Source organism: Phodopus roborovskii, unplaced genomic scaffold (assembly GCF_943737965.1).
Source record: "Phodopus roborovskii unplaced genomic scaffold, PHOROB, whole genome shotgun sequence".
NCBI classification, from domain to species: domain Eukaryota; kingdom Metazoa; phylum Chordata; class Mammalia; order Rodentia; family Cricetidae; genus Phodopus; species Phodopus roborovskii.
In genome coordinates, this window is record NW_026126436.1 from 3058196 (window position 1) to 3072813 (window position 14618).

The window sequence follows — 14618 nt, forward strand, 5'->3', positions numbered from 1 at the left end:
CACATACATAGTTTTACTACAGATTTTACTGAAAGTGGTTTCCTGTTGAGGTCTATGAAGACAGTAGACTCTATTACTTTTATATACCAACATGAAAAGCTAAATAACAACCTTTCCTCCTCAGAAATGATGACCGAGAAATTTTACTAGAGTGTCAGAAAAGAATGCCATCTCTGAAAACATTTACATATTTAGCTGTCAAGCTGAATAAAAATCCAAATCAGGTAATTACTCAGATTTTACATTTTTATTAGATCAAAGATGTTGCTGCCTGACTTACTTAGATTTATTAATTTCCTTACTTACTTAGTTTTGTGCTGGTTTGAATTAGCCACATGCTGGGCAAGAAGAACTCTACCAGCCCAAATTTAATTTTTAACCTATCAAACACAAAGACTAACTTGCTTAAAAATATTACTTCCTGTAGTAGTGTTAAGTTTGGTGATTATATAAGAAGTGATAAAAATGATCTGTATTTTCCCTCCATCTCTATATATTTCTGAAGGAACTAGATAGAAATGTTTCCTTATTAACTAAGATTTAGTATTGAGAATTAAAGCAAAAGGTGTGTGTGTACGTGTGTGTGTGCGTGCGTGCGTGCGTGCGTGCGTGCGTGCGTGTGTGTGTGTGTGTGTGTGTGTAAGACAGACAGACAGAGACTGACTCTGCCTGGGAGATTCGAGTAACTTTTCTTGAATTTACTATGGAGTCAAGGATGACCCTGAGTTTTAGATCCTCTTTGCCTTCTCCCCAAGATTCCTGGGATTACAGGCATGTACCACCATGCCTAGTCTATGTAGTGCTGGGGACTGAGTCCAGTCTTGTACATGCTAGGCAGCATTCTCTGTCAAATGAATTATGTCCCCAGCCCTGAAGTTATTTTATTTTTCTAAACATTATCATTATTAGTTAGGATAATTGTACTGTTTGTATATGTTTTATGAAAGTATTTATCAAAGCTTTAAAAAGTGAATCCACTTGTAATAATTTTTTATTTTCAGGTTTCAGAGAGGTTCCAGCAGCTGAAGAAGCTCTTTGAGAAGTCAAAATGCAGGTAGTAGTAGGTCTACCACAGGAAGTTAATAACTGTAAGTGCTAGGTCCTATCCTTATGCATGTCACAATCTTAGTCATTGGAGATCTGAATAGTGGGTTTGAAAAATGATTATATCAGCTAATGTCCCCTTACCTGCAGGGCTTGTGGTAGTGACCACCAGCAAAGGGCAGATGAGTATGGCTGGCTCTTCAGCTTAGTGGTTGCAGATAAGTCATTAATTGCTGAAAATCCATTAATAAAGTGTATTTTAATTAGTGAATTATCAGTAGAGCTTGGGATCCAACTCAATGCCTTGTCCTTACCAGGTAACTATTATACCACTAAGCTATACTCAGGCCCAAAACATTTTCCTATAGGTGAAGAATAAGAAACATATAGCAATGTTTCATAACCACTGAGTGTATAATGAAATCTGGTGCGCCCCTCCCCCCATCCCCATCTCTCCTCTCAAGACAGGGTTTCTTTATGTAGGGCCATCTACCCTGGGTCTAGCTGTGCAGACCAGCCTGGCCTTAAACACAGAGTGCTTCTTCTGCCTCTTGAGTTGGGTATTAAAGGTGTGTGCCATCATACCTGGCCTCACTTTTTAAAACTGTATTTGGATGTTTTTGCCTGCATGTATGTATGTGTATTACATGTGTGGCTGGTACCTGAGGCCAGAAGAATATGCTAGATCCTCTTGAACTGGAGCTGTGGGCTACCATGTGGGTTCTAGGAATCCAATCTTCATCTTCTAAGAAAGCATTCAAATTTGTTTCTTTTTGAGGCAGGGTCTCTCTTTGTAACCCTAGCTGTCCTGGAACTATGTAGACCAGGCTGGCCTACATCTCAGCCATTCTCCTGGGTATCCTCTGGAGAGCTGGGATTAAAGGTGTGCAGCACAACACCTAACCTAGCAAATACTCTTCAAGCTTCCTGGATCTTTTTTTTTTTTTTTTTTTAAATCCGGAAAATGTGTTCATAGATGCATATCTGTTGTCCTGTAAATACGTGACAGGATTGACTTTAGTAAACTATTGTATTTGTTTGAAGTCATGTTTCCTCCATTTCTTTAGTTTAAGCCATGTTTTTTGGGTTTGTAAAAGCAATAATATTTAAATTATCAACAAATTATTTTCTACAACACTTTAGCGAATTAAGTATTTTGTGTTTTTAAGATTCAGTTTTATCTTTAAATATTTATATGCTTGTGTGTCTGTTTGTACATGAGTGCCAGTGTCCTCGGAACCCAGAAGTGTCATAACCCTCTGGAGTTGGAGTTATAAATGGTTGTAAGACACCTAGTGTGAGTGCTAGGAAATGAACTTGAGTCCTCTGCAAGTGCAGTAAATGCTCTTAACTAGTGAGCCATCTCTCTAGTTCCTGTGTTTTGGATTTTTATGAAAGGAAAAAATTTATAGTATTTAATATATCATTGTATTTTTCAGTTTGCTTGTCATCAAAATTAATTGAATACAAACATCAAATTTTAAAGCTAGACATGGTGGTACATCCCTGTGATTGTAGTACTTGGGAAGCTGAGGCAGGAGGATCAGATCAACTTTGAGGCCACCCTGCGCTACATAGTAAGTTCAAGGCCAGCTTGGGCTACAGTATAAGACTGTCTCAAAAAACACCTCCAACAAAATTTTGAATTAAGCTGAATTAAATCTAAATGCAGATCATACTGTATGCTATTAAGATGGCTCAGTAGATAAAGGCACTTGCTGCCAAGCCTGTTGTTTGATTCCTAGACCCACCTTGGTAGAAGGAGAAAACCAACTCCTACAAGTTGTCCTCTGAGCCTGATATGTGTGCTATGGCACACATGCCTCCACCTTCTCTTCTTGCACAAAAAGTAAATGTAAAAATTTAAAAAAGAAGCCATATTTGGATATAGATCTTATGTGAAGGGCTTAAATATTTTTGAGCTATCAGTCTATTTCTAGTCCATTTTTTAGTTTCAATCAATTTCTAGCCCCTACTATGTCTGATCTTCTAATATCCATGTTCTTGGAAAACAATTGATTTGCTAGTGAAATCTTCAAAAGATACTTAATAGTTTGTTATGAAATTAAATTTCTATTTGTGTGTAGTTTAGAATATGACTTCATAATACTCGACAATTTGGAGGACTAACTTATTCTAAAGAACTTTTAAACAGTAGTATAAGGTATGCAATGGCATTGCTGTCTTTAAGAAGTTAACGTCAGCTAGGCATGTAACTCACATCTTTAATTAAAGCACTCAGGGTCTTTTGAGTTCCAGGCCAGCCAGAATTGCATGAGACCCTATGGTAGAGCATGAGACTCTTAATCTCTTAGTCGTGGATTTGAGCCCCACTTTGGCTGCCAGAATGTAAATGGAGTTCTTAATTAGTCTTGGTAATAAGAAGCCAGAGTCAGATATAGAGGGAAATCCTGAGAGATCAGGGAGAATGAATAAGCTACAACACACCTTACCTCCTTAGCATCTCAGCAGATCAGAAAGTGATTTCCTGTTTTTCCCTACTTAAATCGTTTCTGCCCAGCTATACAGACTTCCTGACCTCTGTTGTTAACCAATGGCAAGCTCCATTCTCTGACCCCCAGATAGGCTTTATTTGTACAAGGAAGATATCACCACAGACCCTATCTTTAAAAAAAAAATAGTAATTAATTTTAAAAAAGGAAGAAAAGGACCTCATCTGGTACTACATGCCTGCAGTCCCAATACTTAGGGAAGAGACAGTAAGGTTAGGAGTTCAAGGATAGATTTAGCTGCATAACAAGTTTGAGGTCAAACTAGCTACATGAGACTTATCTCCAGAAAAGTTAAAAAAAAAAAAAACAAACAAAACCTGTTTAGGTTAATATTTGCAAATATGATTCATATTCTCTGTGAAGAGAATATTAATTTGTAGAATGATTAACTTCAGGGAACAGACAGGCACATCTAATATCCCAGTCCTAAGAAGGCATAGGCAGTAGAATTGCCGTAAGTTTGAGCCCAGTGTGGTTTATGTGGTGAGCTCCAGGTCAGCACAGGCCGAACCCTGTCTCAAAAAGGAAAAGTAAATATTAAATTGCTTCCCTGACTAGCATATTAGCACATATTGTGGGTTATGAGTCATGACCATGCACATATTGTGGGTTGTGGGTCATTTCATTTCATTTTTAGCTATCTTAACTGATACATTCCTACACTTCAACTTTTAAAGCTTTATTGAATTCTTGGGAGCAAAAATCAGTATAATTAGCAAATTAATTAAGGTAACACTATGAAAGTGGGCATATCAGGAACATCCCTCCTCCCCCCTTCCTATGCCCAGGGCATAGTTGTGCATACCTTAAATCCCAAAGAGGCAGAGGTAGGTGTATCTCTGTGAGTTCAAGGCTAGTCTGGTCTACAGAGTGAGTTCTAAGACAGTCAGGGCTACACAGAGAAACCCAGTGGGTGGGGGGACAAAACAAACCAATTATAATGTCAGTATTTTCTTCCATTACAGATGAGTTGCTGGATTTTACGGCGTTTCATCGATTTCTTCTACACAGAAGCTTTGATTCCTCATGTTTTAAATGAGGAACTGGGTGGAGGTTTTGTTGAGTAGATGATCATCTACATTTTTTGATGACTAGATAGATGATCATCTACAATTTTTTTACTTACCTTGTCATCGTGCTTGGCTTACTCAGATCACTTACTCTGATTCACTTACCTGTTAGTGATCAGAATATTTATTTTTAATCATTAAAAGTTGTGAAAATGAAAGAATAAAAGCAACAGAGATGTAATACTGAAACCTTAGTTTTGATATTGGATGAAATAACTTCTTTAGATTTAAAAAAAATTTTGTAGCATTTTAAATATAATGACTTAGTTCACCTTTGTATTTTTGTGTTTATAATTGCTCTCATTTTGGAAAATTGTGAAATAATTTAAATAGTACTTTGTTTATATGTGTGTAATTATTGTGTTGTAAAATACTCTGAGTGTATGTGTCTTTGTGTATGTATGCACATAAATGGTTTTGCTCGCCAAGGGTTTTATTATCTGTATAAAAACATTTTGTATAAACTTTACTTTCAGTAATAGTCATGTATAATAAAAACATGTAAAGTCCTGTTTTATTTTTATTAGAATGCTTTTTTTTTTATTGTTTAGATAATTCCTAAATAGGTAATACTACAAGGGAAATGGGGAACTATTTGAAATGTTTTAGGATAAAAGTGTAACTGGCTCATTTACTATGGGAGGGTTCATTAAGTTCTGTTGCCATTGCCTGCTTTCTCACATCAGGTATTGATACAGTGAACCCTGCCTCTCCTGCAGATGTCCTCACAAATGCAAATCAGTCAACAGAAAAAGTGTGGATTTAGAGAAAACTTGATTCATCCTGGATGCCTCCTTCTAGTCTCATGAAAGTGGTGGGTAATGTAATCCAGTCCCTAGACTCCAAAGTGGTGCCTTTCCCATTGGTCTTTTCTGCTGAAATGTCCAAAAGGGAAGTCCTGACTTAAAAGACTGTTTGGTAGATAAAATCTGAAGAATGGCCCCTTCTCTGAATATCCAACATAAACTAGACGCCTGGCTGCAGGCCAGTGCATGTCCACCCTTACCACCAGCCAGGTAAATGGTGACAAAGAGATGTTACTGGTTCAAAAGAAAATAAACCAAATGAAGTTAATAAATAGTCAAAGGAGAGACTTTGAGGTAAGTGATAAATAGGATAATGCTACATTTGAAATATTTTAAAAATGGGGGCTGGATTGGTCACTAGAATCTTAAAAGCATGTACTTACTTGTCTTAGGGTTACTATTACATTGACCAAACACCATGACCAGAGCAAATTGGGGAGGAAAGGGTTATTTACTAACTTCCATGGAATGTCTATCATCAAAAGCAGTTAGGGCTGGAACTCAAACTGGAGGCAGGTGCTATTGTAGAGGCCATGAAGGCTATTTACTGGCTTGCTCCTCATGTCTTGCTCAGTCTGCTTTGTGCTGGAACCACCATAATAGGCTGGGGTGTCCAATATCAATAATCACTAACTAAAAAGTACTCTACAGGTTTACTAATAGCTAATCATAATAGGGGCAAGATCTCAATTCAGAGTCCTTCCTTTCAGATAATTTATAGCAGGTTCAGGTTGACAGCCAGCCAGTCAGGACACCAGAGGACCCAGTTTGGCATTCCAGCACTTAAACAGTTGTTCATGAGCTGGGTGGTGATACACACTTTGAATCCCAGAACTCAGGAGCCAGAGCCAGGCAGGCAGATCTCTAAGTTCACTGCCAATCTGGTCTACATAGTTAGTTTCAGGACAGCCAAGGCTAGACAAACTGAAAAAAACAAAAAAGACAAAACAGCATGGCTGCTCAAGACTACCAATAATTTCAGTTCCAGGTGACCCAGGCCTTTTTCTGGTCCCTATAGGCTTTTGTGTATATATGAAGTACCTAAACTCAGGCAGGTCTTTACACATGCATTGTGGATGAAGGACACTTAATCCTAGCATTTGGGAGGCAGAGGCAGGTGGATCTCTAAATTTGAGCCCATTCTCGTGTACATAACAAGTTTCAGGACATCTAGGGATACATACTAAGATCGTTTTCTCCCCCCAAAGAAAGAATAGAGGGGCTCCAGAGTTATCCTTGCGTGCTTGACGTGAACTTAGATCCTCTGAAAGAGCAGCAAGTGATCTTACCCATTGATCCATTTCCCAGACTCCAAAATAAATCTTAAAAAAGTAAAGAATGAGTATGTTGAAAAGAAAATCAGGTTGAGAAACTCCCACAAGGAAGACAAAAGAAAAAGGAAATCATATTTTAACTAATATAAAAGACAGGCTGGTACTGAAATAATAGACAAAATGTTTAAATAGAAATAAGCTTACATGGTACCAAATGAGAGAATACACCTAGAAAAATGCTGAAATTTGTGAATATTAAAGACAGAATATACCTTAAAAGTTTTCAAAGTACTAGAATAAAATTGTATCTATTTAAGTAGGTGGATCTTTGTGAGTTCGAGGCCAGACTGAGCTACAGAGCGAGTGTCAGGACACAGAAACCCTGTTTCGAAAAACAGAATGCATCTAGTGCTGTTCTCTCACAGCGACAATCTTGGTCAGCGCACCTGCTTTTCGTTAACATCTGATCTGTGTGGATGCAGAGTTAAGTCACAGTGGGCTTAGGTCTCCCGCCTCTGTAGCTCCTCTCGCGGAAAAACCCTGTTTCTGTCGGGTCATACACTGAAAATGCACGTCTATTCGTTATCAAGCAAGCCTGGAAAGCCACTTCCGTCTCCCTTTCTACAAGCAGCGGCGCGGTAGTGACGCATTTCCGCTCAGGTGGGTGTAGCAGGAGTAGCGCCGTCGCTGTTTAATGACGGTTGTCGAGTCCTTCACCACGTGTGCGTCCTCCAGCCGGCTTTAGGTGGCTCTCCTTGCCAGTGTACGTGCTCGGCGGCGAACCCGCGGTCCTGCGGGTGCTGCCATAGACCATGGAGCATCTTTCTGTGGAGCTGCTTGCCGGGCCGCTGAGGGTAATCGCCAACAAGAACGAGAAGAGCCGCGGCGAGCTGAGCAGGTTCCTGACCAAGCCGGTAAGCATGGGCGAAGGGAGGCGGGCCCGGGCCGCTGAGCTCGGAGTCCCGAGAAAGGGCCTTTGTTTTTCGGGGTCAGCGTCCATTCCCTTGCCCCCTGCCCGGCGCTCAGACTGTGGTGAAGAGCAAGCCCTTCCGAAAGGAAGATAGTAGTTGGTTTTTCTGCGCGGCTACGTCTGTGTTTCCCAGACACGTGCATTGCCTAAACCGCCCCTTACCTTTCCCACCCCTCGTTTGCTTGCAAGCATGTTTTTCTTTTTTACTTTGTCCCTCTGTTTGGCACATGTACGGGTATCCGTAGTATTTCTTTAAGGCGCACGTCTCAGTGCAGCACTGAGACAGATAAAACTGCTCTCAGCATCAAGGGAGTTTGCATCTACTTCAGAGACGGTTCATAAGCTTACAGACAGTTGAAGGGCAAAACAAGACAGCTACTTAACTTTGGGAATTGGAAGGTGAAAATAATATACATACATACATACTCTTTTCTTTTTCAAATTGGTCTTGGATTTTCAAGAGCCTTGCCTCCTTGACTACTGGCTGAGTTAGGCATCCTCACTAGGCAACTTTACACTTTGCTTTTTAATTTTTTCTTATGTTTACCTATCTGTTCTGTCTGTAAGCTTGAGCCTAGAAGAATGTGCTTTTAACTTTGTAAAACTCATTCGGTTGCGAATGCATTAGGAACATATACACTTTGTTGTTTAGTTATTATCAGCATTATATGGGATCCATTGGTTCTCGTCCTATGTTTCGCGCCCCCTGGAGTCGAACACTCTTTCACAGGAGTTGTCTTAAGGCCGATGGATAACAGATATTTCCATTACGATTCATGACAATAGCAAAATGATAGTTATGGAATAGCAATGAAAATAACTTTATGGTCGGGGTCACCACAACATGAGGGATTGTATTGAAGGGTCATAGCATTAGGAAGGGTAAGAACCACATTGGCTTAGACTAAAGCACCTAAGTCATTTGGAGCAGAATAGAATTCACCTGAGAAAATTCTGAAAAGTTTTTCCGGGAATTTAATCAATGTTCTACTACTGAATTATACTCTTAGCTCTAAGACATTTTGTTTGTTTGTTTTCTTTTGAGACAAGGTCTCTGGCTGTCCTTGGAACACAGAGCTCCATAGAGTGCTGGGATTCCAGACTTGTGCTACCAGCTTGGTTCAAAGGCACTTTAGATAATGGATGTGAAAAACCAGACTTAGTGGTATATATCTCCTGGATTTCTTGCCAGTGGCTCCCTTAGCAAGATTGTTGCAGGTGAACTCAGCATGAATAGGCAGTCTAGAGAAAAAATTTGGGTTTTGGTGGGTTGAGTAAAAGAAGGGGCTGATTGGCTTAGATGAGCTGACCTTGTGATAGAATTATGTCTTGTATTGGAGTGTAGATTCTGGGTCTAGAGGTCTTAACAGAGGAATAGCATTTGCTTAACAGACTGGAGACCCTAGAGTCGATTCTTACCACCTAAGGGTGTTCATGTTTATGTTTTGGGAGTAGGGTTAAGAATGGTTTGTATGCTTGTTTTGGTCTTAAGATTTTAGGGAGGTTAACACATAAATGTAAGGACCACTCAAGGTGAAGTTTGAAAATAATGTAGTAATACTACAAATCTAAGGAGTTTGGGATAAAATTGTTTCTCTCTTCTCCCTGACTTATCTTTTGAATTCTAGCTAGTGTCAGGAATCTTTCAGATTTGTTCCTTTCAGTTTTGAGTAATAGCTCAAATATTTTCATTGAGTGTCAGTTACATTTATATTTCAGTTCTTTTTGTTTTAAATTTGAGGCCAGATCTTCTTGTGTGTGTTTGGTAGCCTCAGTGCTGAGAGGATAGGTACATACTATCTACCATGTTCATTTGTTCCCCTAGTTTGGAATCAATTAGAGAGTAACAAAGGTGTGAAAATATTGTTTCACACTGAAGTTTGAGAGTTGAACAAACTTTTTAGGATTTTTTTTTTTTTTAAGTCCCTCTTATCTGGTGACTGTATCCTAATTCCAAGAACTAGGTGCCAACTGGTAGTGGGTAGGTGGGGGGTCATTCTGGGGATTGGATTCAGGACCTCACACTGTACCACTGAGCTTATCTCCCATCCTCATTCTTTGCATATGCTTAGTACCTGTTTTGTGTTTTTTTGAGACAGCATCTCATGCTGGCCTAGAACTTGCTATATAGACTCACCTAGTCTGGAACTCATATATCCAACTGCCTCTGCCTACTTAGTCCTGGAATTAAAGGTATATGCCATCCTGCCTGACCTTGGTATTAACTTTTTTTTCCCCCTCCCCAGACAGGGTTACTCTGTATAGCTTTGGAACCTGTCCTGGAATTCACTGCCTCAGCTTCTCAAGTGCTAGGATTAAAGGTGGGAACCACCACCTCCTGGCTGGCAGTTTTACTTTTTAACTGCAGAAATATCCCTATAAGTTTGTGTTCTGGAAGTTACAGGTGGCTGAGAGCTGCCATGTGGGTCCTTTGCGAGAATAAGTGCTCTTAACTGCTGAGCCAGCTCTCTAGCCTCCATTTTCTTTTATTTAATTGCATTTGTGCTCCTCTGCAAATTACTTAATTCAGTCTCTGTTTCTTGATGAAATATATATGGTGGCTTTAAAATAGGATAGTTGTGGATAGTAATTATAAAGTAGGAACTCTGGACTGGTGATGTAGGTGAGTGAGTGAGTCCCTGCCTAGTATGTTTTAAGGTTGATCCCCAGTACTGCCATGGTAAAACAACACAACTTTCAGCAGTATCAATAGCACCCCAGGCCTATGCTCCATGATGGGAATTTTCTGAACTTCTGCTAGCTTCATCAACTTTAGCTTTTATTTATTTTTGGAGCCTAGACTGTCCTTGAACTTTTTCTTCAGTTTCTAATCTGTGAGATGGGGCTGGTAGTCTCTACTTCATGGACTGCTATGAAGAAAAAAGCCTGGAGGTTTATAAATGCCAGATAGTTGGGTGTGCTAACTGTTATACACAAGGCTGCTCTGATGACTAGAAAATTCGGGTGAGGAATTTGCCAAAATTGCCTGGCGCTGAGTGCTCAACAAACAACTGTAGTAATTGTCATTTTAATATCTTATGTGGGTTTGGGCTCTAACCTAGGGCTTCACTATGCTAGGCAACCTCTCAGCCATTGAACTACTCCAGCCCTAATTTATTACTATCCTTATTTGCAATAATAGTGATATTTAGACATCTTGCTGTGTTTTCCAGAGTAGGCACACACCACCCCGACCCCACCCCTAGTCCTCAGACTATATAGAGTATCTGGGCTACAAACTTGTTCCACCAAACTTTGGTTCTGTAGTTTGCTTTCTATTGTTTGTTCATTTAATTTCTTTGGATGTCGCAGTAGAATCCAGAGCATTGCACATGCTGGGCAGTTTGCTATATGATCACAGGTTGACAGGCTTCAGTCTCCTGCTGCTGTTACTGTATCATCCTTTCTCATATTTATCTTGTCTTTCCTCTCTTTTGCTGTGGTTAGTGTGACAAAAGCTAAAACTTGGAATTTATGGAAAAGAAATGCATGCAGAGATACAGACTCTAGCTTCTTTTAATCTGGAAAAGAGAACAGAACAACTTTATTTTACAGTGGTGTGTATGGGGCAGAGCAGGTTGCTGGGAGCATCAGGCCTTATCTGGAGCTTAAGAGGTCACAAGGGCTCAGAGCTATCTCATGAACATCCTTCCCCAAAAGGCACAACTGAAGGTGGTTTTCCTTCTGGCTGTCAAGTTGCCCTGCTTGTGAGCATGTGGACATGTGAATGAATGCCAGCGAAGAAGTAACTGAGTCACTGGTGGCCCTTGAAAGTGTCTGAATAGTCTCACTCTTTCAGTTGACTTCTGTTTGTTCTGGAAGACTGCTGTTTTGCAGTTGTCTTCATTACGAAGAGTTGTTTCCTTTTGTTTACTTCCCCTTCTTTCAATAGACTAACAGTTAAAAAGCACCTTTAGAAGGACTGTGTCTTGTAGACGGATTGGGGTGGTGGGATGACAGACCAGCTCACCAAAAAAAATGACACAAAGACTTATTAATTATAAAATCTCAGCCTTTGGCTTAGGCTTGATCACTAGCTCTTGTAACATAAGTAAGCCATTAATATTAATCTACGTTTTGCCTCATTGCTTTTCCCCTTTCATCCATCTTGCACCTCCTATTTCCTTTCTGTCCTCTGGTATCAGGATAATGGTCAAGTCCTGACTAGAATAGTCTGTGAGTTTGGACCATCTCAGCTAGCTGCCTTGAAGCTGTTCTGGATGCCAAACGGAGGAAATTGCAAGAGAGGTACTCTGAGAAGCTGGATCATCTGGGCCACTTGGTTCTTTGTTTTGTTTTTGTTTTTGTTGTCTGGTCCCCTTGCTCTGAAAACATAAATTTTCAAAGGTAAAATATATATCTGCATTAACACAAGTATGGACGGTGCATTGTACACAAGGCAGCCAAAGATGATTTTTTGTTTGTTTGTTTTGTTTTATGTTTGAGCAAGTAAAATACATGTTGCCTGTCTTGTAGTTTTTCTGGGTTTTTTTTTTTTGGATGCCTCCAGCCAGGATTTTTAGGGTGTCTCCCCTGATCAAACCTGATCTCTGCCAACCTTGAATGAATCCACAGGCTTTCATTTTCTGTGGAAACAAAAGCATAACCTCTTCCCTAAAGCAATATATTTCCTGACTTCCATTTTAAAGTTAAGGTATTCCTAAAGTATCTAGGCTGGTTCAATTCAGCAGGTGCTTTTTACAATACCATGTTTCTCTGCAGCTGTCGTTTACTCATCAGCAATCAAATAATTCAAAGTCAGCTAGACATACAGGATCCAGACTTTCCTGTATTTATGTGATTTATGCTTTTTTATTTTATTCTCTCTTCAAAAGCTTTATTTATAAACTTTTTTTTCTTTGACTATACCTATTTTCTTTCTTTTTAAAACCTATGCATATTTTTTAAACACACTGTAATTTGTTTAAGAAGGTTTTTCGTTTTGGTTTGGTTTTTTTCTGTCCATCTGCATCTGTCTTTACTGAGCACCTGCAACATTCTCTGAATGTATGAGACAAATCTTAGACTGTCATGTCAACTTCCCAGGATCAGCTTAGCACATGGTGCTGGTAACCGCTCTTCTTTATGCCAAGCACCAGACTTTAGGACTAGAAAACCACATCTGGCTCCTTGTCCAGAATTTTCGTAAATTTCTCAAACCCTGTATGTTTGGATATTCGAGCCCCTACGTTGAATGCCAAATGTAAAGGGATTATTGGGGGAGGGGGGAGCTCACAAAAAAAAAAAAAAAGACAGGGAGACTTACTGTTAATCGTGAAAGCTCAGCTTAGAGCTTAGGGTTATTCCATTAGCTCTTATAACTTAAATTAACTCATTTATATTAATTTATGTTTTGCCTTATTGCTTTTTACCTCTTTTTCATCTTGAACCTCCTGTTTCCTCTTTGTTCTGACATCTCATACACCTAGATTAATCACCTCGTTTTTCTTTGCTCAGAAGTCCCATCTAATCTCTTCCTGACTAGCTATTGGCCATTCAGCTGTTTATTAAATCAGTCAGAAGGCACTTGGCAAAGACACATTTTCACAGTGTACAGAAGCATTATTCTAGAACAGTAGCTCTGTGTCTGGCATGGGGACCGGCAAACAGCAGAATTTGGTAAAAAGCCCATAGGATGACACTTTAAGGCTGTTTCTAATTCAGCTTCATTGTTAAAAAATTTTTTTTTTTTTGGGTTTTTTTTTTTTTTTTTTTTTTTTTTTTTTTGGGGGGGGGCGGGGCGGGGTGGGGGGGGGGGGGGGGGGGCCGGGGGGGGGGGGGCCCGCGGGTGGGGGGGCCTGAGCAGAGTGTTTGTTTGTTTGTTTGTTTTCTTAATACATGGGGTTTTATAGGGTATGTTAAGAGTTCTTTTGCTCAAAATATATATTTAACAAATGAAATTATAAGTAAGTTGGGATAAAAATTAAAAATGAAACTTATACATTTAACTCAGCTTTGAGAAGAAGTGAATTCAAACAGTATAGTAGTTTCATTTTATCTCAGTTCAATAAATAAGCAAACCCACAAATACAAAAAATATTTTCTTTTTTCCTGGGTTGCTGACTAATTGTGCTAGTTGATGAAAAAAAAAAAAGAAAAGAAAAGAAATAAAACAAGTACATGACTTCCCTAAAGTCTGGAGAGATTTTTTTTTCCAGGTAGACTACTGCACCCAGGCATCCCTCAAAGTGGGTGGGGCGTATTAGGGGCAACCTTTACTCACTCAAAAATTCCATCTCACATTAGCAGTGAGGACTTGGGCTCACCACGCATCTTCATTTTCCTTACTCAAAAGTTTAAGGCATTGGAGAAGATTTTTATTTTAGACAACACAAGTGAGAAAGCAGGCAGAGGAAAGTGTCCAGGCTGAACATGGCTTGCAGACTAATCCAGACCAAGAGAGGTTGCCCAGGTTAGGCAGTTAGGTGGCCAGGAGACTAGTGTAGCCAAAACGGCTGAGTTTATATAGAGGTAAGTCTGGGAAGAGAAGCCCAGTTCATAGGAGAGAGGTTTAGGGTAGGGGGCAGGATGAGAAGTGCTGAGAGGAGCCACAGGTACTGAGTGAGTCCTAGGTTTGAAACCTAACACAGTCATAGCAAAGGAACTGAATTGGTTGCTAGGTTTTTTTGCTTCTTTTTCTTGGTTTTCCAAGACAGGGATTCTCTGTGTGGACCTGTTTGTCCTGGAACTCACTTTCTTAAATTATCCCATCTACCTTTTGCCTCTGGGCTTTTATCTTTCTCAATTTCTGTATACCTTTCTTTACTCCTCTCTATGGCTTGCTTTGTTGCTGGATGGCTGGCCCTTGATGGCCTCCTCTCGTTCTATCTAGCTCCTTCTTCACAGATTTCTCCTATTTATTCTCTTTGCCTGCCAGTCCCAGCTGTCTTTTCTCCTGCCTCGATGTTGGCCATTCAGCTTTTTACGAGACCAATCAGGTG

The 14618-nt window shown here is 39.8% G+C and overlaps 2 protein-coding genes and 1 non-coding gene across 5 annotated transcripts in view; 2 read left to right on the forward strand and 1 right to left on the reverse strand.

Moving 5' to 3' along the window:
- Positions 1-5150, forward strand: part of Casp8ap2 (caspase 8 associated protein 2) — a 40262-nt gene extending 35112 nt beyond the window's left edge. For all 3 annotated transcript variants that reach the window (XM_051187480.1, XM_051187482.1, XM_051187481.1), the window contains 3 exons: positions 125-224; positions 1002-1064; positions 4523-5150. In XM_051187480.1, the coding sequence (XP_051043437.1) occupies positions 125-224; positions 1002-1058 (157 nt within the window). In that variant the 3' untranslated portion in view covers positions 1059-1064; positions 4523-5150. The remainder of the gene's footprint in view (positions 1-124; positions 225-1001; positions 1065-4522) is intronic.
- Positions 5151-7519: 2369 nt separating this feature from the next.
- Positions 7520-14618, forward strand: part of Mdn1 (midasin AAA ATPase 1) — a 134037-nt gene continuing 126938 nt past the window's right edge. Inside the window, exon 1 of the mRNA XM_051187490.1 lies at positions 7520-7621. Coding sequence (XP_051043447.1) covers positions 7520-7621 — 102 coding nt within the window. The remainder of the gene's footprint in view (positions 7622-14618) is intronic.
- LOC127224488 (U12 minor spliceosomal RNA) lies at positions 13833-13982 on the reverse strand. Its single transcript, XR_007834721.1, has one exon. It is a non-coding gene; the product is annotated as a U12 minor spliceosomal RNA (small nuclear RNA).